General features: G+C 38.9%; 1 protein-coding gene and 1 pseudogene across 2 annotated transcripts in view; one reads left to right on the top strand and one right to left on the bottom strand.

Annotated features, from left to right (window-relative positions):
- ACOXL (acyl-CoA oxidase like) overlaps window positions 1–26832 on the bottom strand; it is a 627156-nt gene that overhangs the window by 74898 nt on the left and 525426 nt on the right. For both annotated transcript variants that reach the window (XM_056813765.1, XM_056813764.1), the window contains one exon: window positions 8991–9061. In XM_056813765.1, coding sequence (XP_056669743.1) covers window positions 8991–9061 — 71 coding nt within the window. The remainder of the gene's footprint in view (window positions 1–8990; window positions 9062–26832) is intronic.
- Window positions 11015–12212, top strand: LOC100031098 (putative monooxygenase p33MONOX; annotated as a pseudogene).

Genomic DNA, 26832 nt, shown 5'->3' with positions numbered 1-26832 from the left:
TTTGACTCGAGACTCAATGGTCTTTCTGCTGAGCCCCCTCAGATTTCAGGTACCATGACAATGATCTTATGGGGTTAAGCAGATCTTTCCATTACTTCTCAACTTAGGGCTGGCTCACTGACCCACCTCTGTGCATGATGGGCCCTGTAGGACAGCCCTTTGCAGCATTGGAACCAACAAACCTTAAACACACTAGTAGAAATCATGGATCATTCTGGACCCTTCCTTTTTCCTTCATATTTCAACAATTTGTCTTGTCTTCTACCCTACCTTTATACAACCTCTCAAAACTTTCCCTTATTCTTCCTTCACATGCTCATTATCCTAACTCAAGTCCCATCATGTCTCCTCTGGATCATTGCCATAGCCTCCTAACTCTTCTTACTGTAGGGACATCCACGCACTACCTAGATAGATATTACCAAAGCACAAGTTTGACTGCTTCACTCCTCTACTCAAGAAAATTTGTTCTAAAACAACTTCCCACGAGAACCTGATTCCAAATCTCTTAGTATCTCCTTTACTCTGAACAAAACTAGTTTTTTAATATTTATTTTTATTTACTTATTTAACTTATTTATTAATTTACAAATTAATTAATTTATTTACTATATTTAACTTATTTACTAATTATTATTGGTTCATTTTTATATGTATTGGCTTCCACCTCCCTCCCCCCAAAGAGAATATAAGCTTCTTGAAGGCAGGGATTGTTTCATTTATTATCTTCGTATCCCTCATGCACAAAATACTGCCTGGAACACAGGAAGTCCCAAATAAAGACTATTAAAGGTTCAGAGACTTCTATATCTAAAAACCACAAAGGCCCTTTAGTCTAACCATATCATTTTACAGTCAAGGAGACTGAGGCCCAGGGAATTAGATGACATGCCAAAGGTCATGTAGATATTAAGAATCAAAGACAGGAAAATAATGATTTTGAGAGATGCAGATGAGGACACCGTGAGGGAACTGGGCAACTGAGGCAGAGGGGAACTGACTCCGGAGACAAATTTTGCCTCCTTTATCATGTGAACCTTAAGATAGAACTATTGAAAGCCCTTGTTTGACTGCTTTAAGGTTGAAGCTTGAAGATACAGTTAGTATTTCAGCAGACCCAGCAAGTTGCCATGAAGTTCTTTGTCATGGGAGAGTAAGCATGATGGGGTGGGGCAAGAGAGGCCTTTGTAATTAACTGTTTGGGAGCAGGTTTAGTGTTATAAAGGACCTGCCACCTACACAGAGGGAGAAAAAAGAAAGAGCAGTTAGAATGGAGGAGTGGGGGAAAACCCAAAGTTCCCACCTGACCTATACAACCTATAGCTCCCTGCTGCCTTCGAAGCCTGGAGAGTCCCCTCAACAAACAGCCTGTTTAGATGGCTTGGTTACCATGGCAACTATCCATTGAAACCAGGAGAGCAGAGGCCCCCAGTACTTGTGTGCTCCACCTTCTCCAAAACACAAAACCTAACAAAAGAGACCGTGAGACAATCGTAGACAGTCTGCATTGGGGGCCAGTGGTACCTCACAAAATGGCTCAATTACTGGTCCCTAGAGCAGGGTGATATTCCTAGAGCAAGTGTGGGGAAGAGGAGAACTGTGGGAGAAGTCAAGCAGAAATAATCTTTGTGACAATGACAATTTAAAGAACACTAGACAACCAGCTTGCTCGGGTGTTTTTAAGCCTCTTGAGCGGGGGAGGAAAATCAATGGAGCGGTCATGTGGAAAATTCCCTCTCTTCTCTTCAATGGCCATCCATTCCCATGCTAGGGTGAAGTCATCTTGTAGGGAAAGCCCAGAATTCCTTGCAAGTTATGTTTACATCAAGATAGGGGAAGCATATGCTTCTAGAAGGAGCATGGACTTTGGGAGTTGAGAGGACAACATTCAACTCCCAGGTTAATCCAGAAGTTTGTGAGGGTTCTTTTCCAGTAACCATGTAATGCAAAGGAAGGATTCTAGATGGAGAGACTGCCATCATAAAGGAAAAGTGAGAGAGAATGAAGAAAGGTCCCTCCCACAAAATTTACTTCCATTTCTTCTGGTGAAAATAGAGAAGCAGGTACTCAAAATTCCTGAGTAGTAATTGGGACATCTAGTACTAGCACATCACCTAATTCCTTTTGCCTCAGTTCCTCATCTTTAAAATGAACTACAGAAGGAAATGGCAAATCCTGCCATATTTGCCAAGAAAACCCCAAATGGGGTCACGAAGAGTCAGATATGTTTGAAAAACAACAAACCACAAATCAGGTATTAAAGCATTGCTAATGAAATATTTCAGGCACATTAGATAGCTGGGCTATGTCCATGCTAGGGCAGTCTAACTGGGAAATAGTTCTCCTAATGCGGGCCCCCCAAGCAGCTGGCAAACTGTACCCCCTCCAGCCCAACAGGCTTCCTGCACGTGTCAGCTGGTTAGACAGTAGGTATTGAAACTGTTCTACTTATTTCCTCAGACCAAATTATCATCTACATATCTTGCCACCCACCTCCTCCTGTGCTTCCCCAAGCAAACAATGTGAAGATTTCTTTCTGGAGGGAGTTCACCAGTGTGAATCTACTACCAAAGTGTTTATCATTTGGAAAGCAAACATACCAGACTGTAGAAAACTATTCTGCTTGGGGGGGAGGGGGGAGAAGGAATTTCCTATATCTAGCATGGATTATGATAACATAACTATTTTTCTATAATAAACTAAAACAAATTATAAAGTTCTACATGGAGCAAGGTCAGTTTTTTTTTTTTTATCCCATGTGACACCATAAGAGGCTGTTACTGGGTTGGGGTGTGGTAGGTGACACAGACTAAAGCTTCAGTTTCAGGGGTAACCAGGGTCTGGTGTGGAAACAGAAGGCAGCAGGGTGCAGAAAGAGACCTGACTGTGAGTTGGAGATTGTTGTTGTTCAGGCATTTCAGTTCTCATTTTGGATTTTCTTGGCAAAGATACTGGGCTGATTTGCCATCTCTCTCTCCAGCTCAGATGGGGAAACTGAGGCAAACAGGCTCATACAGCTGGTATATGAGGCAAGATTTAACTCATGAAGATGAGTCTTTCCAATTCCAAGCCCAGTACTTTTCCCCCTGTGTCAATAAGCAGGAAGACCTGGATTCAGATCTTGCTTCTGATTCTTATTACTTATGTGACCTTGAGCAGGTAACTAAACCTCCTTGGCCTTAGTGCCTTTAATTGTAAAATGAAGGAATTGGACTAGATTTCCCTCCAAGATCCCTTCTGGATTTAATTTATGATTCAGTGATCCCATCCTAGGGAACTAAGAGTGGCAGTCTAGACCAGTAGAGAGAAGGTTGGCTCTGGAGGTAGAGAACCTGGTTCCAAATCTCACCTTTGATGCTTGCTTCCTGTGTGACCTTGAGAAAAATCATTTAACTCCCATCTGTTTCCTCCTCTGCAAAAAAGAGGGGGTTGGATGAGATGGCCTCTAAGGGTCCTTCAGCACCAAATCTATTTATAATGCTATGGCCTTCCAGTTTTACATTATTTATCATGGTGGGGGGGAGGAGTGGAATGGGGCAGAAGAAGAGGAAGAATTAACAGTAGTTAATAGATATTCCAAAAGAAGGGATGAATTTGAAAATGCCATATTTTGCCTCAAAGACGATTGCAGGATATTTTTTCTTTCCTAATTATGTTTTGTCTCATATTAAAGTGAGTTTTTATTCCTAGGACAGACACCAACTAAAGTTTGGATGAAATAACCTGGATGTAGTTGAGTAATGGGAGGAAGCCATCCTGGGATGATAAGATTTTCTATGGATGATCCACAAAGTGAAGTCCATATCTACAGAGTACCAAAGGGTTGACTGATAGAGATTAAATATGGTCTCTGTTGACACTTTGTTTACATTTTCTTTCTTAATACCACCTTAATACCTCCAAAATGGACTGAGTTCAGCTAAGCTGTATAATGGAGAAAATGGTGGGTCTGAGTTCGGAAGATTCACCTTCCTGAGTTCAAATCTGGCCTCAAACTCTTACTAGTTGTGTGACTCTGGACAAGTCACTTAACCCAATTTGCCTCAGTTCCCTCATCTGTAAAATGAGTTGGAGAAGGATGTCAAACCATCCCAGTTTGCCAAGAAAACCCCAAATGTGTTCATAAAGAGTTAGATATGACTAAAATGACTAAGCAAAATCAAAGTGGGATGGGTTACTCTAGTAGGTAGTAGGTTCTTTCTCATTAGACCCTCCTTTTCACCTACATGTTTAGATCTTTATATTCTAAAGCAGGGTTTTGTGGGACCTGGAACCTATGAATTTCTTTTAAAAAACATTTGGGTAAGAATATTTCAATATAATTGGTTTTCTTTGTCATAATATGCATTCTGCTTTAAACATTTAAAACATTATTCTAAGAAAAGATCTTTGGGTTTCACCAGACTGTCAAAAGGGCTAGGATACACCGAAAAGTCAAGAAGTCCCATAAGGTCCATAAGATGACCACTGAGGCAGAAAGAATTCCTGGCCCTGAGGAGATGGCCTCTGAGAGCCCTCCTAACTGAGATTCTACAATTCTGTCCAAAACTGTCCCTCTCAATTCTCCCCATCTCTGTCTTCCCTGTTACTGTCAAGGGGGCCACAATCTACCATTTCCCAGGCTTAGAGCCCACATGTTAGTCTTAACTCCTCACTCTCTCCTATTCCCTATATCTAATCTGTTGTGAAGACTTGTTGATGACACCCCATCTTTCCTCTGCCACTGCCACTACCTGGGCTAGACCCTCTTCACCTCATGCCTGGTCTACTGAAATGCGCTGCTGGCTGGTCTCCTTGTCTCAAGGGGTTCACTTGGGTCCTACGCTCAGCTGCCAAAGTGATTGCCCGTCTGACCATGTCACACACATTCTCACATAGACACTCATACATACCCATACACACACATGCTCTTACACACACATTCTCACACTCATACACACATTCATACACATGTTCACATATACTTATATGCACTCACACACACTCAAACACATGCTCTCATACACTCACACACTCTCTCATATACTCATACACATGTATATAAACTCATATATACTCACTCATAACTCACAATCATACACACATATGTTCACACACATTCATACTCTCATATACACATTCACATATACTCAAACACATGCTTTCACATACACACACTCACACTTACCCATGTATATATATACACACACACATACTCATGCTCACACACACATTCATACTCACTCTCATACACACACTTACATACACACACCCCTTATTCAATCAATCAACTCGTAAATCTCCTTATTATCTTCAGGACCAAATACAAAGTCCTCTGTCTGGCATTCAAACACTTTCATATCCCACCTCTCTCCACCACCTACTCTTCAATGTGGTGACACTGGCATCCTTTTTCTCCTTCCCTAAGAGAGCCTGTCTCCCTTCTTCAGGCGTTTCCTTTCCCTCATCTCTACCTCCTGGCTTCCCTAGTTTCCTACATGTCCCAACTAAAATGCCATCTTCTAGAGGAAGCCTTTCCCAATCTCCCTTCATATTAGTGCCTTTGCTATGGAGAATCTCCAATTCATCCCAAACACAGCTTGTCCATATACTCTGCATTGTTTCCCCCATTTGACCATGGGTTCATTAGGAACTCTTTTGCCTTTCATTTTTTTTAGTCTTTAATTATCTCCCCAGGACTTAGCAGAGTGCCTGGCAGATGTAGGTGCTTAATACATGCTTATGGACTTGATGATATTTGTAAAGTGCTTTGAAAACCTTTAAAGGCTATTAAATGTTAACCCTTCATTAACCAAGTTGCCAGCATGGAGTCAATTTGGAATAGTTTAAAACAGTGACGGTGAACCTTTTAGAAATCAAGTGCCCAAATTGCAATCCTCACACGGCATTTGAGCCTCCCCCTTACCCCAGACAGAGGAGGGAGGATGCACTCCCATTGGGCTGCTGGGCAGAGGGGAGAGTGAAGTGAGAAATGTTCTCAGGCTATGTGGAGAGTAGGAGAGGAGCAGCCTCCTCCGGCAGAGGTGCCATAGGTTCACCAACAGAGGTCTAAAGAATCAACAAGCTGAGACTCATTTAGGGTTAAAGAACTGGAGTTCAAAAGAGGCTTCAAGATCTAGCTTAAGCTCTTCCTTTTGCAGATTCTGAAACTGAGATCCAGGGAGGGGTAGTTATTTGTCCAAGGTCATAAAGTTAATTAATGGTTAGAATCCCATTTCCATGTTCCCAGCACAGTGATCCCCTCTTCTTTCAAGAGGCTGCCTCTCACGTAACCATGATGACTGATAGACAAAAATACAAAAGGAAAGATTAGGCAAGGCTTCTCTCTCTTTTGGTACTTGAAGGGTCGTCTGTGGTTAGGAGTCTGTCCTTAGGTCTGTATCTGTGGTTAGCTACAGCCTATGTTAGAGAATCTATCAAAACAACTTCTGTATTGTCTTTCCAATGATCACATTGCTATTTTGCCACAGGCTCTTGCCACATTTAAGTTGATTACAAATGTATTAAGCTCTTAGATAGGGAGAACAGTGCACAATTCCCTCTTTATAGTAAAGGTCAACAAGATTAATATATGATGAGGCAGCTAGGTAACTCAGTGGATAGAGAGCCAGACAAGAGATCCTGGGTTCAAATTTGACCTCAGACACTTCCTAGCTGTGTGAACCTGGGAAAGTCACTTAATTCTAGTTGCCTGACCCTTATCCTTCTGCCTGAATGTTGTTACTAAAACAGAAAATAGGGGTTCATAAAAAAGGAACTATAAAAATATCAGGTCTAATTATTTCTCTTTTCCTCTTTAAAAAATGTCTTTCTTGCTCACTCCTTAGAATTTATAGGAACACACATTCAAATTGCTTAATTCCTAAGGTGCCATCACTTAGGACTTGAGGGTTGACAGACTCCTGCTTCAATTCATACATGGTGATGTAGAGGAGGCCACAGGTAGAGTGTAGGGCTTTGCAAGGCCAATTCATCTAACTCTTCTTAGCTTCTGCTTTCTTATCTATAAAATTGTTGTGAGGCTCAAATTAGATACTCTATGAAGAGCACTTTACAGACACATTTCTATCTATAAATACATTTTCATAATAGTGGTTATAGTCCCAGACTTTTGGGGTGAGAATACTGTTGAGAATAAAGATAAAACTGAGAGTAAAGATCATTGACTGTGACTTGCAATTGTACATATTACAGTTAAATTACTCTGAAGTTGCTCCAGGCTTTTTTACTTTACGAAAAGGTATAAACTAATCAGGATTGTAGAAGGAAGGAATAAATTTTGTTGAAATAACAGTTATAATTTTTTTTAAGTTCAGGAACCCAGGTTAAGAATCCCTGAACTAGAGGAAAGAAAAAGTTTTGCCCCACATATTGAAAGAGCAACTCAGAAATGGGTCATAGGATCTTAGAACTAGAAAGCCTCTTAGGGGATCCTGTCAGACTTTATTTTTACCAATGAGAAATCTATTGCCCTGAGAAGTGAGATAACGTATAACAGACAAAGGGCCAAGTAGGGAATCCTTTTAACTTTCAGCAAGGTTGGGTGGCTTCTTTGCTAAATAAAGAGGACTCTGCTTAGGATGTGCATCTTTGGATTCTAAGTGGATTCTATTTGATGAAAGAATGGCCAACCCAGAATGGTCTTCTGTTAAATAGGGCCAATTTTCAGAAATGAAAATTGTCCTGGCCTGTGCCTTTTTGCTTCAGAATCATCACTGCATTCTTAAAGGAGAGGTATAGCATTATGAACATTTCTAGGTATGGTATATGTTAAATGTTAAAAGTTTTTAAATGGACAGATCCCAAATACCTTATCTTGAGGAAAATTACTTAAAACCCACTTATAGTGACATCCCATTAAAAAAAATTAAATGTTTTAGTTTTCTACAGTAACAGGAAGCATAGTCTAATTAATGTTTGGGACTAGGAATTTAGCTCCTGGTGTGATGGCTAGAGAAGGGGTTTCCCTAATAGTATAGTGTTAGAACTGTTAGAACTGTCAGCAGTTAAATGTTTAAGCCCCAAGTTAAGGGCAGATATCTGGACTCAGAGATGCTGAATGTGTCAGCTATTGGTGGTAAAGAATGAATATTATGTATGTGTGTGTGCTTTTGCTAGAAACTATTTTAAAAGATTTAATAGATTCTATCTTAATGGAAACTATTTTAATAAATTTAATAGCTTTTAGTTATTTGATATTTTCATCTACATTCCTATAAAAACTTCTTTTTGTTCTCTGTGCTTGGGCAAACTGTTTAAAGACATAGTTTTGAGAGGATTCTCCAGTGGTTCCAGCTTTTGCAGCTATTAAGCCACCATCTTGGCTCCACCCTCTAAAGGCATAATTTTAATTAACTCATTCATGTTGTTCAACAAACAATTCTATATTTTGGATTTAGCCTTGCATGCACCTAGATATTAGTAACAGTAAACCTTTGCTCTCTTTTTTTTTAACTGGAAGAAATAAAAAGACAACAATTGCAATTGAGAATAAAGTTATCCTTTCCCTCAGCAGCATGAACCTTTTGACACTGGGATGTATTTCCATTGGTAATATGTGCCATATAATTTGTATTGGCAATTCATTGTAGACACAAAAGTGAGGATGAGGGACACTCTGAAACCCTTGCCTTAATTAAAAAGCATAGTGAGAGCCATAAAACACGGCCAGCTCTCATAAATCTACTAAAAAAAAAAGTCAAGACACTGTCAGGTTAGTTTAAATAGAACCAAGAGCAATCTCTTGAGAGTTAAACAAATTCCCTGCTAGTATTTGACACCCACTTTCCTGTCACTCTCATGAACTCCACAGGCAGCAGTTGTGCTCATTAACCAGCAACCCTCCTACTCGTCGATGACAAGTTTATCCCCACAGAGTGTAAAAATTCAGAGATGATAAATTTACTCCCTCTTGTAAAATGAAACTATCCTTAGAGCAATAAAAATGCTAGGAGGCTATAAGGAAATAAGCACTTTATCTGATAACCTACCTTCATTAACAAAGTCTGGTCCTCCCGAACCGGGCAGCTCCCCACCGCTAAAGAAAACTGCTCTAAAGTAACTGAAAAAGAAGAAATGAAAATGGTGAACTAGGTTATGTTTCTGAAAGTTTTCATTTCTGTGGATGAGTGGAGCATTTATGTTGTAAAATACAGCAAATGCCATCTTGCACTTTCTTTGGGTTTCTTTATAAAAATAACAATACAGCAATGCACACACTTTGAGGGCACTTTTATCTTTTTATCCCTGGTATTTTACAAGCTGTTGAGGTTCATTCATTTAGTCATTTCTGATTCTTCATGACCCATGGACTATAATTCAAGGAGTTTTCTTAGCAAGGCTACTATAGTGGTATTTCCATTCCTTTTCAGTGGGTCCTTTTTGTTCAGGCAATTGGAGGCTAATTGACTTGTCCAGGGTCACACAACCAGAAAGTATCTGAGGCCAGATTTGAACTCAGGTCTTTTCAATTCCAGATTTGGTATTCTAGTCACTGAACCACTTAGCTGTCTCCTAGGCATATGGAGGTTAAGTGACTTGCCCAAGGTCACACAACTAGGAGGTATCTAAGGCTGGATTTGAATTCAAGACTTCCTGACTTGACGCCCAGTGCTCTTACCCACTGAGTCACAGCTGTCTCTGCCCATTTTACTCATAGGAGGCATTTAATAAATACTTGTCAAACATTAGTGAAGGAATGAAAAAAATCCCCTTGTAAAGCATGTGGTAGAATTTAAATATGGTTATATTGTACTTTGGGGTCAAATCTTGCCTCTCATGTCCATAGGGATAGAGCATATCCTCTATATGGAGGACAGAGTTAGTGTCTCACACTAACACAAGTTTATGAAACTGGCCTATAAACTACCAGTAGTATTAACATGTAGGTTTACTCTATCACAAAGTTTACCAGGTTTTTCAGATAACAAATTCATCTAAAGATCCTTTCCTGCTAGTATGGTAATAGCTTCTGATGTGGTTTTTCAGTGAAGATCATAATAACTCACATCTATATAGTGCCTTAAGATTTCTGAAATGCCTTTATCTATATTCTTTCATTTGATCCTCCAAGAAGTAGGTGCTTTAATTTCCTTAATTTTACAAATAATGTTTGGAGAGGTTATAGCCAAGGTCATGATGTTAGTATATACCTGAAGCAGGATTTGAACCTAGGTCTTCCTGACTTTAAGGTCAGTGCCTTAGACATTACTCTGCTCTGCCTTCCTTCATGTGAATTCTGTTGTCTCAAAATACTTGCAAATCATGTACAAGAATATTCATAGCTGCGCTCTTTGTGGTGGCAAAAAATTGAAAATGAGGGGATGCCCTTCAATTGGGGAATGGCTGAGCAAATTGTGGTATCTGTTGGTGATGGAGTACTATTGTGCTAAAAGGAATAATAAAGTGGAGGAATTCCATGGAGACTGGAACGACCTCCAGGAAGTGATGCAGAGCGAGAGGAGCAGAACCAGGAGAACATTGTACACAGAGACTGATACACTATGGTACAATTGAATGAAATGGACTTCTCTACTAGCAGTAATGCAATGATACAGAACTATTTGGAGGGACAAAGAGAAAGAACACTATCTACATTCAGAGCAAGAACTGTGGGAAAAGAAACACAGAAGAAAAACAACTCCTTGATCACATGGGTTGATGGAGATATGACTGGGGATGTAGACTCTAAAAGGTCAGCCTAGTGCAAATATTAATAATATTGAAATAGGTTCTGACCAATGACACATGTTAAACCCAATGGAATTTTACATCAGATACATGAGGGGGGAGGGGAAGGAAAGAACATGAGTCTTGAAACCATGGAAAAATATTCTAAATCATCTAATTAAATAAAATTTTCAAAAAAAAATATTTGCAAGTCAGTCCTTTCCAATGACACACACTATCTAAAATGAAGGATGTCATTCTTTTAAAAAATAAACTAGGAAAAGTTAAGAAATATGAATTATTTAAAACACATTTCATTCATTTAGCTTCTCTCCACTGAATCTGTTTAGGTCTTGGCACAAGTCGTGTCATGGCCTTGGTGCTTCGGCGCTTAGAGAGTGACAAGAGGCCTAGAGCCTTATCAGCTTCCTAACTGTGGCAAAGCTTCAGGTTGCAGATCATCTCTTCCCAGCTTCCTCCCCTCCATCCCCTCCCTTCTCCCCATGGAGACCCAGCTGGGAATCAGAGTCCTTCTGCCTATCTAGAGAAACACTTAGATCACAGTCTTTCATGGCATTCAGAGAACCAGATGTGCCTGCCATTGAGCACAGTGCAGGTGGACTTCTAGGCAAGATGTCCTGACCAACTGTAATTCATAGCTGTGCATTCAGTTATGATGATGTCCTGGAGGCTCCCACACCAATGACTCTGCCTTTATCAGACATGTGCTGTAAGGTTCTACAGGAGAAGCCCATCATCCCAGATCAGAAGTACCAACAGCTTTCCAAGGTTGAGGATGGAGAAACTAGTTTGTCCTCTTCTTCCATAACTCCCTCAGCTTCCAGTGACCAAATGCACAAGGTCCCAGTGGTGAAGGCCAAAGCTAGGCATGCCATCATGAACTCTCTAATGACAAAACAGACACAAGAGAACATCCAATGCTTTGAACAGCAAGCAGGGCTGAGAGACTCAGGATATACTCTCCATAAAGGCCTCACCACAGAAGAAGGCAAATACCATCATGTGGCAGAGGCAGTCCATAAACTGAAGTTGCAAAATGGAGAAATACCAAAAGATGATAGACTATTTGGGGCCAGTCCACTTCAAGTAACATCTCCATTCTTCTCCCAGGCAAAAGCTCACAGGTTGGTTTGCTCATGGATCTTCTAATTCTTTGCCAAGCCTAGACATCAGCAGGATGGACTCTGGAAATGGAAATTGAGATAAACCCTCATCTGAAAAATGGAGCTTTGATAAATAGTTGTCCAGTCTTTGCCTGAAGACCTCCAATGAGGAAGACTATTCAGTCTCTCAAGGTGACTCATTCAGAAATCTGATTTAGGTTTTAGGATCCAGTCCTATAGAGGTACTTGGAAACCGTCACCAGTGGACATCATTGGGGCTCAGGCTACTGGAATTGCAGATGACCCAGCAGCCTTCAAGCCACCTAAGATGGACCAAAAGTAATGGAAGGAAAGAAACCAGCTCCATGGCATAACCTCAAACCAAGAGACATGAATGTGTTGATTCCCACAGGGTTCTAAAGCTCCTTTTCACATGAGCAAAGTTGCTTTTCCTGTTGACCCACAGTTATGTAGAGAGGGTATTGTAGACAGACTTTTCCTTCTTCCCATCCACCTTGCACTTGACATAGGAAAGATGTCATCTATTTACAATTCTGCTGATGAAGACAGTATTCCTGGGGAGGTAGTGATTGTTTCTTTAAATATCTGTAGCAAAGCTTGACTAATACTAGAAGACTTATTTTGTAATGACCCAGAGTTGATCTGAATAACTTCTCACAGTACAGTCAACCACCTCCAGCTATGGATCTACAGAACTAGGCTATAAGGGATAAGAGGAATAATTAAAATCTGGTAGACTTTATTCTGCATGTTTATCCAAGATGAAAATAAAGTAAAATACATTTCAATTGATCATGAAATTTCCACAGATACTCCTCTAGTTGAAAAATTTCACAAAATCTTAGCATTAGAAGGGACTTCCAAGTTCAACTACTCCAATGTGCACCCAAGCAATAACTCAGTCTAAAAAACCCTTGATAAATAGTTGTCCAGTCTTTGCCTGAAGACCTCCAATGAGGAAGACAACTCAGTCTCTCAAGGTGACTCATTCCATTTTTCAAAAGCTATAACTGCTAGGAAGATTTTCCTTAAATTGAACCAAAATCTGCCTCTTTGCAACTTCTCCCTTTTGATTACATTTGATTCTATCCTTCAAAGCCAGGAAGAACAAGTCTAATCTCTCTCACAGCAGTCCTTCAAATTCTGAAGACAATGATCATGTTGCCCTTACACCATCTCCTTAACTCTTGTCTTTTCTAAGGTAGACACTTCCAGTTCCCGAAATTATCCTCCTATGGGATGATCTCAAGACCACTGATCTTGCTGCTGTAGTTTTCTGAACAAGTTCTCATCTGTCAATGTTCTTCCTAAACTCTGGTAACCAGAAATAAACATGGTACAAATACGTGCTCTAAAGCATAACACTAAAGGACCATCACCTTCCTTATGATGTGATCCTTTTCATAATTCAGCCAAAGATTGTTTTATCTTTTTTGTCTGCCACATCACACTATTGACTCATATGGAGCTTGCAGGCCACCCAAAACCACAATCTTTTGCATCTGACCTTTTGTCTAGCTGTACCTCCCCCACCCTTTATTTCTGCAGTTGAATTTGAAAACCTTGTGAGGTTGTTGTCCTTTAAAAACAAAAATTAATGGACTAGTCTGCATTCATTTTGTTGTAGTAAGACATCTGACTAATACATGATAGTGGTAATGATTTTCTGGAAAACAAAAATAACAACAAAAAAGCCAGTCCTAACTTCTTAGTAAGAGATTTTCACGGGAATTACTAATTCAGGGAAAATAAAAACATTTGTTAAGCACTTATTTCCAGGCTTTGGAGGCACTGTGCTAGACTGTGGTTAAGACAACAGTCCCTGTGCTTCCTTCTTCATTCACAATAGAGGGATAAAATGTACACCTATTAATGGCTTTTCATTCCTGAACGCCATTTCTAAGCAGTGAATCACCAAAACTAATTACTCAGAGCAAATGCTCTGTTTCTGTTTCAGGAGTGCTGTTGCAAACTATGTCTAACACTATATTTTCTTATTCTGAGACTCAATTATCAGAGGTCTAGAAAGCCTGGACTGACTAAACACCAAAGAGTTGCTTCCAAAATAAATTTTAAAATGATGTCCTTAATGATGCATTGGAAAAGAAGCATTAAAGAAGGCTCGGGGGCAAAGATATACAGCATATGTTAAAAGAAGATCAGAAAGTAGGAGAAGTTAAGAGTTCCTTCTTGCCTCTTTACCAATGTGGGGACACCATTAAGAGATAAGAGGGTTCTGGCAATTCCCATGAGAGTGAGAGTAGCAAGAGTTGAAAACAAACAAACAAAGCAGTGTACGCCTCGTCCTTTACTTAAAAATATGGTTGTTTGTATAACATCAATGAAGCCATGATCTTGTTTAACTGGGCATTGCCTCTACGGTAAAGATTGCAAATTTAATACGCTTCCTATTCTGTGTGATTCTTATTCATGCCCTTCCATAATTCCTCTTACATAAGTTACCTAACACACAGGGTGCCTTCTTTTAGGTCAGGGTTCTTTACCTTTTTTGTGTGTGCCATGGGTCTTTTTAGCAATCTGGTGAAGTTTATAGGACTCGTCTCAGAATCTTGTTTTTAAATGTACAAAATAAAATAAATAAGATCCCCAAAGTAATCGATTATATTGAAATGTGGTTATCAAAAACATGTTTTTAAGTTCAAAAACCCCAGGTTAAAAAGCCCTACTCTAGGTCTTTGAATGTTCTATGATTCTGTGTATAGCACTTAGGCTATCCATCCTTGACTTTCACTAGATGTCTGACTGACCCTCTTTTCCGATAGCACATTTCCTGGGTTATATCTTTTATGTCACTTCTTAAAGACGTCATTGGTAATGTGCTTCAGCCTGTTTACTCTTACCAGGCATGTCTCACTGCCCTTTTGGTCACTCACCATTTTGATTGGATAGGAAGCCTATTGAATGAGAACATATATCTTGGACAGGCAAAGCGGATGGATCAAAAGCTAGGTTCAGAATTCAAAAGGAGGAAGAGGGAATTGAATAGGAGGAAGAGGGCACACTAGATTGCAATTGGAAAATTGCACAGTACGTACTTTTGACAATCCCAAGTTGCCCCTTCACATAAAAGTACATCTTTTTTAACACCAATATTCCTTTGGTGATGCTACTTAATTATGTAGCAAGGGGTCTCTTGTAATAAGGTAGTATAAACAAAGTAAATAAACCAATATACAACTTTCCCGCATTCATAACTACTCACATTTCTAGAATTTTACAAATCACTAGTGCTTTCTTTCTAAAAGCTCACTGAATTAGGTAAGACAAGTGTTATCATCTTCATTTTTACAGGTGAGAAAATTAAGGCAAAACCACCGAATCTCATTTTCATTGATGTTTCCAGTTCATCGTATTCTATGGTAAACAAATCTGTTCAATTGCTTTGAAAATTCCCCCATTTGAGAAAGAAGCAATTGGGGTGGGGGGGCTGTAATTCCTAGGGAAAATTACCACCTAGTAAATATTCAGGCCTGGAGATTTAGACCCAGAGCGATTGGGTCCAAGTACTCCCAGTCATCCCCAAACCTAAATGGGGTTGATCCTTAACTATTGGCATTCAGACTAGCTTCAGTCACACATGAAACAGCTTTTTATCTTCAGCATCAATACTGTCTTTCATTCTGCATTTGTCACATGTATCATAGGATTAAAGCTGGAAGAGGCCTTAGGGCTCAGCGCTATCTTTTTGTATGTGAGGCAACTAAGTCTCAAGGAGATATAATAAATTGGCTAAGGTCACATTAATAATGACATCACTGTAATTCAAACTCAGGCTTTGGGCTTTAAATCAATATGCTTTCTGCTGCTGCATAATGCCTCTTCTTACTTTTATGCCTCTGTTATATGGGACACACTATCCCAAATGCATCAAATAGAACCCTCCATCTGATGTGACAAACTATTTTATAGTTCATCCTCCATATGATAAATCAAATCCTTTCAAATTCCACTCTAAGCCCTCTTTTTCCTTGAAGACGATGAAAACAGCCTCACACTTATTTTACATGGGTCCATCAAGTCTCAAGCACTGCAGCATCCCTCCATATGAGAATATTACAGCAAATATTTAACTAAGGCTAAGCTTAGCTAGATAATTGGGCAGCCAATGAGAATTTATTAAGTGACTATGATTATTTATAACAGCTTATTGTGATGGCAAAGAACTGGAAACTGAAGGGATATTCTTCAATTAGGAAAAGGCTGAAGAAGTTATGATATTTGATTCTAATGGGATATTCTTAGGCTGTAAGAAACGATGAACAAGATGATTGCAAAAACCCTGGAAAAATATGAAGTGATGCAAACTGAAATAAGCAGAAACAAGAACATTGTACAAAGTAATGGCAATAACGTACAATGATCAACTGTGAATGACTTAACTATATAGCATCAGCAATGCAAGGATCCAAGACAACTCCAAGAGACTCATGATGAAAAAGGCTTATCCATCCACTGCCATTGAAGAACTAATGGATTCTGAATGTAGATTGAAGCATGCCATCCTTCACTTTATTTCCTTAATTAATTTTTCTCTAGTATAAGCAGTATTTGCCTTCTTTCACAACATGAAAAACTTGGAAATATATATTGCATGACAGCACATGTACACTCTATATCATATCTGCTGACTCAGAGAGGGTGAGGGATGGGAGGGAGGGAGAGAATATGAAGCACAAAATATCAGAAAATGATTATTAAAATTGTGTCTACATGCAATCTGGAGAAAATATAAAAATTTAAGTGCCTACTATGTATCAGGCACTGTGCTAAGTATTATTCTAAGTACTTTGATAATCTTGAAATGAATTAAATAAACTAGCTAAAAAGTTAAAAATGGAGGAAATATATTCATCCAATACAGAGTGGGCACTAGCTAAATATCTGTTGAAATAAATTGTTAAATTATCCAGATAATTTATGTAAGTTCTATCTTCACAAACCTTCTGGACATTGACCAATGACTATAGCCAAGAAGGTCAACATTAGCTAATGTTGACATTAGCCATGGTTTAGATTTTAGTTGTAGCATGCTATTACATGACTAAAGAATGAACTCTGGCTAATGTCTGAGGTGAGGGAAGTAATGTTTAGACGCCTTTTCAAGATTAACAATTTGTTTAGGTAAGGCTTTATATTTTGTTTAGAGCACATGGTTTATGAAATGCAAACCTTGTCACCCTGAAGACCTCATCTATTCTTTAACTACTGTCTTTATGCCAATGACTTCCAAATCTATACAACTTGCCTGCCAATTCCCCTAATCTACAGTCCTACATTTCAAACTGTTTATAAGACTCTACACTTGAGTGTACAGCTGTTACTTTGAACTAAGCATGTCCCAAATCAAATTCATCAGCTTCCTTAAAACTTACTAACTTGTCTGTCTATCCTTTCTCCACCTTCCATTTCCATGAATGCTACCACCATTTTTTTTTCTAGTCACCTAACTTTACTAACTTAATATTTGACTAATTGGTTCAGTGCATAGAACACTGGACTGAATCAGGAAAGAACTGGGTTCAAATCCTTCCCCAGCTACTTATACTAGATGTGTGACTTGAACAAACCACTTATCCTTTCTGTGCCTCAGTTCCTTCTTCTATAAAAAGGGGATAATAATAGTACCTACCTCATTGGATTTTGGGGAGGATCAAATAATGAGTTACCATATGCAAAACACTTTGTAATCTTTAAAGCACCACATAAATCTAGTAGCTAGTCCTCTTCTCTCTTCCATCTTTCATCATTAATTCTTTGTTTAAAATATCTAAGATTTACTCCTTCTTTTTCATTCTCATTCAAAAACTTCCAAACAACCTCTTTTCCCTCCAAACCTATCTAAAGTGCCACCAGATCACATATTCTTTAATGCTGTCCTCATGCCACTTGCCTGATAAAAATCTACAAATGATTCTTCCTATGGTCTCAAGCTTAAATACTTCATCCTGGTGTTTGAAATTCTGTTAATTTTACATTATATGTATTAATGTATTCTAATTTATCCCTCTCTTACTTCTACAACCTACTTATTTAGGCTCTAACTTCTTTCTAGTGCAAACTTTTAATTTTATGGTAAAAACTATGAAAACAATCTCATATTGAACTTATATGCATCCATCCAGCCTCAAGCATTATAGCCTCCATTTTCATGAGTATATTACAGTAAATATTTAACTAAGGCCAGCCTTAACTAGGTAAATGGGCTCTTCACTTGCTACCCATAAGCTTTTCTGCTTATGTTCCCTTGCTCATCCTGGAATTCCTTCCCCACCTCTCTCAATCTATACAAATCCTATCCACTCTTTTCAGAGCCCTGTAAAAGTTCCTCCTCACCTAGTCCATACTGATTTCACTCTCTTCTGGTTATTAAGCAACTGGCATATCTATATTATACTTGGAGAAGTTAATAATGTATATTATTATGCTGTTGCTAACTTCCATTTATATGACCTTTTTGAGGATAGGACTGCCTTATATGACTTTTTGGGTACTTCATCATGCTTAGCTCAGTGCTTGACATGTAGACAATCTTCATGTTGTTACTCCTTTAATTTTGAGGAGGACCGGTGGCATCATGGGGAGATGTTTTAACTTGCATATGAATTAGATTTAAGTGAGACAGAGTTGCACAAAGCCATTAATCAGTCTTACTCTCTCTTTCAGAGTCATCAAAATCCAGTGGCAAGACAACAATGAGAACAACTGGCAATGGCCTGGGATGCAGTGGAAGATCTTAGCATCTTCAATGTCTCACCAAGCTTTAGACTCCATAACAACTGCTTTAGCCACTTTACTGCTTTAGCCACTTTCATGGCCATTGGAACCAAATTGTTCTCATTTGCCCATTCTGCTAGGAGAAGTCTTCATGCGCTTGGGATAGACATCACCCTAACTCACCAATAGGTTTGAGGCCTGTCAGTTACCCTCAACTTGGTTTGGCCCATCTGCTGAGATAGTTTACCAGAGTATGGCCACTGCCCATATTACAACTTCTTGGAGCCACAGCTGAGAGCCTTGTTGAATGGAATAGTAACACATCTGTAGAAATCCAAAAGGGACTGCATCCACCATGTGTGTTGAATGGAAATCTGATTGTCTTTCAGAGAAGGGTCTTTTTCAAAGCAAAAAAGGCTTTACTTAAAGAACCTTAAACAGTTCACCCAGAAATTAAAATATAAAAAGAAGTCAAGGGCACACTTTGTTGAATATTCTTCTTTTACTCTAAACCCTAACTTTTACTCATACACTTGAGATAACATCATGCTTATCTGGATCCTGTATTTTATGAAGAGAAAATTCTGTGAAGCCATTAGAAAATCTTGTGATATATCTGGCACTGAGTGTGTATTCTATAGGATCACTTGAGGTTTAGAGAATAGGGGTTCCTTCTACAGCCTCTAGATCAGCTCCTGTATTTTACAAATGAAAAACTATATACAAGTGAATGAAAATGATTAAGATAAGAATAATATAGTAAATCCCTCCTTTTAGAAATAAAAGGCTTTCCTTCACCTATGATTGAATAGACTGGAACATTTCATAGATTCTTACACATACTCAGGAAGCTAGGCATACTCAATGCCACAGTGGATAGAAAAGTGGATCTGGAGTCAGAAAAACCTAAGTTCAAATGCAGCCTCAGATACTTACTACCTGTGTGACTCTAGGCAAGCCACTTAATTTCCTTTTGCTTCTGTTTCCCAATCTATAATATGGGGCTAATGAAAGCACCTGTCTCTCAGGGTTGTAATGAGGATCAAATGAAATAATAATTGTAAAGCACTTTGTAATCCTTAAAGTGCTATATAGATGCTACATATTGCTGTTTTTTTTTTTGTACATCTGAAACGGACTTCAGAGTCTATTCAGTACATGCCATTTTGTAGAGGAGGAAATTGAAGTTCAAAGGTTAAATGACTTGTCTAAGGTCATGGAGGTGCTTGAACCAGATTTGATGCAACCAAGCAATAAATCCTGATTGAGTGTGGATACAGTCATATTTCCTTTAATTTTCTGTAGCCACAATTTTTGCTTTTTGTGGTTTTTTCTATTGTTTAAACTGTTCAATTAGCAAAATTTATTTTGAATAAAATGCATGATTTGCATTTTACATCTGCAAATGGCAGTACTATTAAATTGTAATAATGCTCTTAGGATCTTTTGGACCTTTCATGCTCCTTTTGGATTCTTAGATTCTAGTATTTTTAAGGAAAAGATTTATTGATAAATTGAATAAAGTAAACAAGAATTCAATAACTCATAACCTTGTTTTTGGTAGTTTTTTGATGGGCCATAAGGAATGAAATGAATGGAAATGAATAATCAACTGATTTAGTTGCAGATAGGGATCTACTAGTGTGGGTGTTGTTTCTGGGAGGAAATAGATTATGAAGGTGATAATACTAATAATATTAATAACAATAAATACTGGAATTCATCAAGCAATATAAGATTTGCAGCGCATTTTATACATTAACACATTTGATGCTCATAACTACCAAGAGGAGTAGAGCCTGCCTATCATCATTTTACAAATAAGGATATTGACTTGCTCAGGGCTAAGTAAAATATAGGAGGTATTTGGAGTCTCTGTGGATCCATGTCCATCACTTTAATGCCTATCTGCCTAGCAATTTGATCTAGTGAAGGAAATTTGGAGAGTGTTATGAACTAAAATTAATCTTGTAGACTTTATATTAAATTTATAAGTATTTATTAGTAAAGAGACAGAAAGAGAGAAATAAGATTTCCAAAGATTCTAACTTAAAGAAAGATCAGGTCCTAAATTTGAGCCCAGGTGAGGTCCCTGTCATGCTGCCTGTTTGCCAGATGGCTACATAAATAAGCCAGCAGGGCACTACTGAGAGAGGATTTCTTCCCCAAACCCAAAGGAATGGGGCTGAAAGAGAGAGCCAGTGAGCTTCATGTGCTGGTTTTTCAAGCTCAATCCAAGCCCTTCCTCTAGATCCTTCAATTGGTCCAAGGTTTCACCTCAGCTCCCATACATCATATCTCCTGACTTCTTGTCTTCTACCAGTCAGGAATCTCCTGTCCTACTGGCAAATTAAGACACAAGATTCTGTGACTCCTATGACTACTTATTGTGGTGAGTCTTCCAGGAATGGACTAGACTGGAGGTCCCCCAGATATTTAATTCACATGAGAAATATAAAACCCAGGAGGTTGAAATAAAAAGGAAATGGGATGTGGGATTTTAGGATTATAGATTTAGAGCTGAAAGGACTTTGGAGGTCACCTAATCCAAACCTTTCATGTTTCAGATGAGGAAACTGAGGCCCAGAGGTTAAGTGGCTTTCCCAAGACTACAGGGACAATGTAAGACTTGTAACATAGGTCCTCTGATTCCAAGTCTGGAACTCATTCCTGTGAACCATGAAAGGGCATGAGAAACTTGACCCCAGAATATTTCAGATTGTCTGGAGTAAAAATTTATACAGGTATCCAATTGCTTAAAATAAAAATAAATAAAAAACCTCAGAAAAGAAAAAAAATTTAAAGGATATGCAAAGAATCAATATTCATTCATTTTTCTGTGTCAGGAAGTACATGTAACATGGCTGACTCAGCTTTAAGAAGAGTGATTGGTTGATCTTGTCCTGTAGACTACATTATTCAGAAGTTCTGCCTTGGAATTTTTGTTCATCTTGTCAGAGTCCTGGCGTCTGAACCTATTCTGGGGTGCAATTGGGTTGACAGATGAAGAATCAGTACTAAGGACAGCAAGATCATCTCTTTCAACTTAGATCTTCCCCTTTGAGAACTGATTTCTTCATGCTCAGGTAGGAAGGACATCCCACCTGAAGCTGCTATCCAGATTCAGCATGGGTCAATCAGTTAATCAGTCATTCAATTAAAATAATTTTAAGTGCATACCATAGTATGGCCCTATGCTAGGCACTGAAAAAACAAAGACAGAATGAAATGGTCTCTTTCCTCAAGAAGCTAATGTTCTATTGGAGAGATAATGTATACATATAAGAGTATGTACAAAATTAATTCAAGATATTTTATGGGAGGAAGGCACTAGCAGTTGAGGTAGAGATTAGAAAAGACCTCATGTAGAAGGTAATATTTGAACTGAGTGAATTTCTTTTTAAAAACAAAACAAAACAAACGTTTACCATCCATCTTGGAATCAATATTGTACATTAATTTCAAGGCAGTAGAGCAATAAGGGCTAGGCAATGGAGGTTAAGTGACTTGTCCAGGGTCATATAGCTAAGAAGTATCTGGAGGTCATATTTGAATATAGGACCTCCCATCTCTAGGCCTGGCTCTCTATCTACTTAGCCACCTAGATGCCCCTATACTAAGTGCATTTCCAAGGAAACTAGGGCTTCTGAGTCAGAAATGAAGAGGAAATACATGTCAGGCATGGAGTAAAGACACAGTGATGTGGGATAGTGTTACATGCGAGGACAATAAATTTGGCTAGTCCAAAGAGCATATGGAGGGAAATAATGTATAAGTCTGAAGAGGTAGGTAGTAGCCAGGTTCTTAAGGGATTTAATCAGCAAAAGGAGAAGTTTATATTTGATCTTAAAAGTAATAAAGAGTGGGGCAGCTAGGTGGCTTAGTACATAGAGAGGGAGGTCTAGAGATGGGAGGTCATGGATTCAAATGCAGCCTGAGATACTTCCTAGCTGTGTGGCTCTGGGTAAGTCATTTAACCCTCATTGTCTAGCTCTTACCACTCTTCTGCCCTAGAACCAGTATATATAGTATTGATTTTAACTTGGAACGTAAGAGTTTTAATTAAAAAAAGTAAATGGGAACCATTGGAGTTTATTGAGTAAAGGAATGACTTGTTTGGGTCTGTGCTTTAAAAATATAGTTTGCAATAGTGTGGAATATGTTTTGGAAAAGAGATTTGAAGCATGGAGACCAATTAAAAAATTAATGCAATAGTCAAAGTAAGAGTTGTTGAAGAGCTTAAAATCAAGAGGCGGCTGCAAAAATGAAGTGATGGTGATGTGAGATCACCACATAAGATGGACAAGAGTTGGTATGTTGGTATGGGAGACCAAGACCTGACTTAAACATGGTACAGCTGCCAAAAGCTGATAAGAAACATACACACACACACACACACACACACACACACACACACTTCTGTCCCCAGGTGCATGAGCTGGAGCTCAGGGGCAGGCCCTCAGACAGGCACCCATCTGGAAAGGAGGGGTGACTTTGCTTGTTCCTCAGACTTGATGGAATGAACTTTACCTTCCTGTGGATCACCTCTACCAGAGTTTATTGATCATTCCTTTGCAGACAATGGAACCTCCTCCTCCCACCTCCTCCCAGAAGCCAGGCTCTTTGTACAGCTGTGTAAGTAAAGCCACTGTTTGATGGCATACTTAAAAGCCCAAGCTGCTTTATTGCTTCAGAGTCTGAGTCTGGCATGGAGCACTTGGAAACCTGGGTGAAGAGGATCACTTCCAATCAGGGGAATCAGGAGCCTTCAGAGTTAGTATTCAAGAGGAAAGTCTAACATTTCAACTGGTGTTTGTGCTGTTGGGAAATAAGAGGGATCATTTGCCAAAGTGGAAGGTCCAGGCCTTCTTGGATCTCAACAGTAGATAGTTAGACATAGGGAATGCCTGGGTTGGCAAAGAGTTGGTTTGAGCATCATACCCAAAGGGAAAAACTAAGAAGAAGAAAATGATGTTGACTGAAAGGTCTTCTATCCTAGCCTCAAACTCTACAATGAACTGAGTAGCCCCAGGCTAGCCAGAAGAAAAGTTCTCTGACTTCAAGTAATAATAATAGCTAGTATTTACCTAATGCTTTAAGGTTTTTTGAGAGCTTGAATGATAAAAACAATTACAACCACATTAATATAGTGTTTCAAGGTTTTGAAAACTCTGCAAATATTATTTTATTTTATTCTTACAACTCAGGCAGATAGGTGCTATTATTATCCCCATTTTATAGATCAGGAAACTGATTAAGTGACTTGGAATCCTACAGTTAGGAATTGCTATTCAGTTTTGCATATATATATATACATATATATATATATATTACATATATGGGACTATCTCTCTCTCTCTCTACATAGTTCTATTTGTCCTATTGGATCTTTAAAACCACAATGTGAAACAGGTGCTATTGCTATCCTCACTTTATAGAAATCTGGACTCAGAATTTAGTTAAATAACTTATCCATAGCCATACAACTAGTAAATGATTGAAACAGAATTTCCCCCAGTCTTCCTGACTACAAGTCCAGGGCTCATCCAACACCCCATGTGGCTTATAACAGTGCATTCCCTATGGATTCCTTCATGATGTCTCTTTTAAGGCTTCCTTCTCTATGGTTATGTAGCCAAATCCCATTTGGGCCCTTATCTACTTCTCACTTGAACTACCATGATAACCTTCTAACTGGTCTTCTTCCCCCAAATCTTTCCCCATTTCCAATCCATCCTTGACTTGGCTGCCAAAGTGATCCTAAAGTGTAGGGCTACTATATTACCCAATACTCAATGAGCTCCAATGGCTCCCTCTTACCTCCAGGATGAAATATGAAATCTTTGCTCTTTAATAACCATGCCCTATACTACTTTTTCAGTAATCTACATTATATTTCAGTCCCATCCCCACAATCTATGTGACCCAGCAAGGCTGATCTTTCTATGCTTCCTCAAACATGATATTCCATTTCCTGTCTGTTGGTCTCCTGTCTTTAGGGCTGTTCCCCATGCCTCCAAAGCTATATCCTTCCTGTCCTTTTGCCTCCACTGCTTAGTTTCTCTGGCTTCCTTCAAGATTCAACTCAAAATGTACCTTCTTTGAAAGGTCTTTTCCTATCCTTTCTCCCTACCCCCAGATGCCAACGCTGTACCCCTTTCAGATGACCTTCTACTCACTTGTTGTTCAGTTATATTTGACTCTTTGTAACCCCATCTGGGGTTTTCTTGACAAAGATACTGGAGTAGTTTGTCATTCTCTTCTCCAGCTCATTTTACAGATGAGCAGACTGAGACAAACAGAATTGTAAGTGACTTGCCCCTGGTCAACAGGTAGTAAATGTCTAAGGTCAGATTTGAACTCAGAAAGATGAGTCTTCCTGACACCAGGTCTGGCACTCTATCCACTGTGCCACCTAGTGGCACCCTGTATATCTCTGTTATGATGTACTTGGTTATTTACAAGCTGTTTCCACCCTTAGAAGATAAGTTCTTTGAGGGTGGGAACCAATTCTTCTTTCTTTGCATTCTCCAAATCTTAGAATGGTGCCAGGAATATAGTAGATGCCTAATAAAAATGCTGGCTCATTACCTGAAAAACTTTTAAAAAAATGTTGACCTTCTTATTTGTCAAAGTTAGATCCCTTACTGGGTCTTGATCTGGTCTATCCCCTCTAAATGTGTCTCTGAGAGCATCTGAGAGGAAGATGCTTTCTAGTCATCTCTCTCCTCTCTCTGTCATGGGACATTCACTAGTGCCTAATGTCTTGGACCAGGATCTCTTGGCACCTTGGAGGTGGCTGCCAAGAGTACTTCCTTCTTTAAAGAAATAGGTAACATAAACTTGAAAACTCTTCAAGAGGCCTCTGGAACATCAATTCCTATATGGGTTGTACTAGTGACATGCTACATTTTCTCACTTTGAGCAATGACAGCTCCTGAGGGCTTGTTTTTCTGTAGTGGCTGTTACTCTAGGCTTCTAAATTCTACCGCCCACCTCTTCTTTTACAACATAACAAAGAAATGATGAAAAAAATTTTTTTCAGCAAGAATTTCAGCTTTGTTTTCAGAGTCAATACACAAAGAGGAAAGTGAATAGGAATTTGAAACTATTTTTTTCTTCTTTTGGCAATTAAAGGCTTGTGTGTGGTGTCTAGTTCTGTGATAGCATGTGGGTGTATACCATTTACCTTTTTTTTCTGTGTTTCTTGTGATCTGTTCCAGTGAGTAGATAGAGCATCGAAATGTACAATGATCTCCCTCTTCTCTGAGGTGGCCCACATATCATTACCCTCCATCCCATTAGAGCTGATCAGGGCAATTGAGCAGGGTTACATGCCCTTTAGGGTTGTAGCAAGGGAATTTAGCAGGGCAAGCTAGCAGCATTGGATGCTGCAAAATCAAGATTCCACAGAGCTTGCAAGGACTGGATCAACATTATAAGGCACTGAGAGCCAGTTGAGAATTAACTGATTTTTCTTCTCTGAAAGCAGATAGAGAAGGAGTGGAGGTCTCTCTCTCTGGAGGAAAACCAACTTTGGATCTGCCAGGGAATTGGACCATCTTCAAGGAGTGGTTGAGTGAGAGATGACCCCACACTTTTGGATAGTGTGTGTATGTTAATCCTCCTTACCCTCCTAAAATCCTGTGAGGACTCATCATTATCTTCTCCACAATTCCTTCCCTTCCATTCAACAAGTATTTCTTAAATGCTTATTTTGAGGCAATATTGTACAGTGGATAGAGGGCCAGCATTGTAGTCATGAAGACCTTTAATTAAGCCTAGTCCCTGATAAATACTAGCTATGTGGCCTTGGTCTTTTACTTCTTGGTTCCCCAGACAATCTTGTAAGATCATAAGTTACAGAATATTTGTCTTTTTGTACCTGTATTTATAGAAAGCCAAGTCTAAAAATGGGAGGTCTTGGCTAGCTGTATGACCCTGGGCAAGTTACTTTACCCCAATTGTGTAGTCCTAACTCCTTTTTCTGCCTTGGAATTAATATTTAGAATTGATTCTAAGATGAAAGGAAAGGGTTTTAAAAAAAATAAAAAGATTATGTCTCCTTCACACAAAAAGAGAATGGTACTCTAGACCTGTTCTCTTTATGGCCCATATCTGGTTCTCTGAGTCCTCCCTCCATTCTACAGTTATTGGGAGTCTCTTATCTCTTCACTAGATCTTGACTTACAAATTAGTTTTTCTAATGTGTTTGAACCATGACCATAATCCTTTAAAGATAGACAAAGGGGCTCTTTTTTCTATGAATATGTCATGGAACCAT

This window comes from Monodelphis domestica, chromosome 1 (genome assembly GCF_027887165.1).
Source record: "Monodelphis domestica isolate mMonDom1 chromosome 1, mMonDom1.pri, whole genome shotgun sequence".
NCBI classification, from domain to species: Eukaryota; Metazoa; Chordata; class Mammalia; order Didelphimorphia; family Didelphidae; genus Monodelphis; species Monodelphis domestica.
Note: the sequence above shows the minus strand (reverse complement) of the source record. Positions and strands in the feature narration are given on the sequence as shown.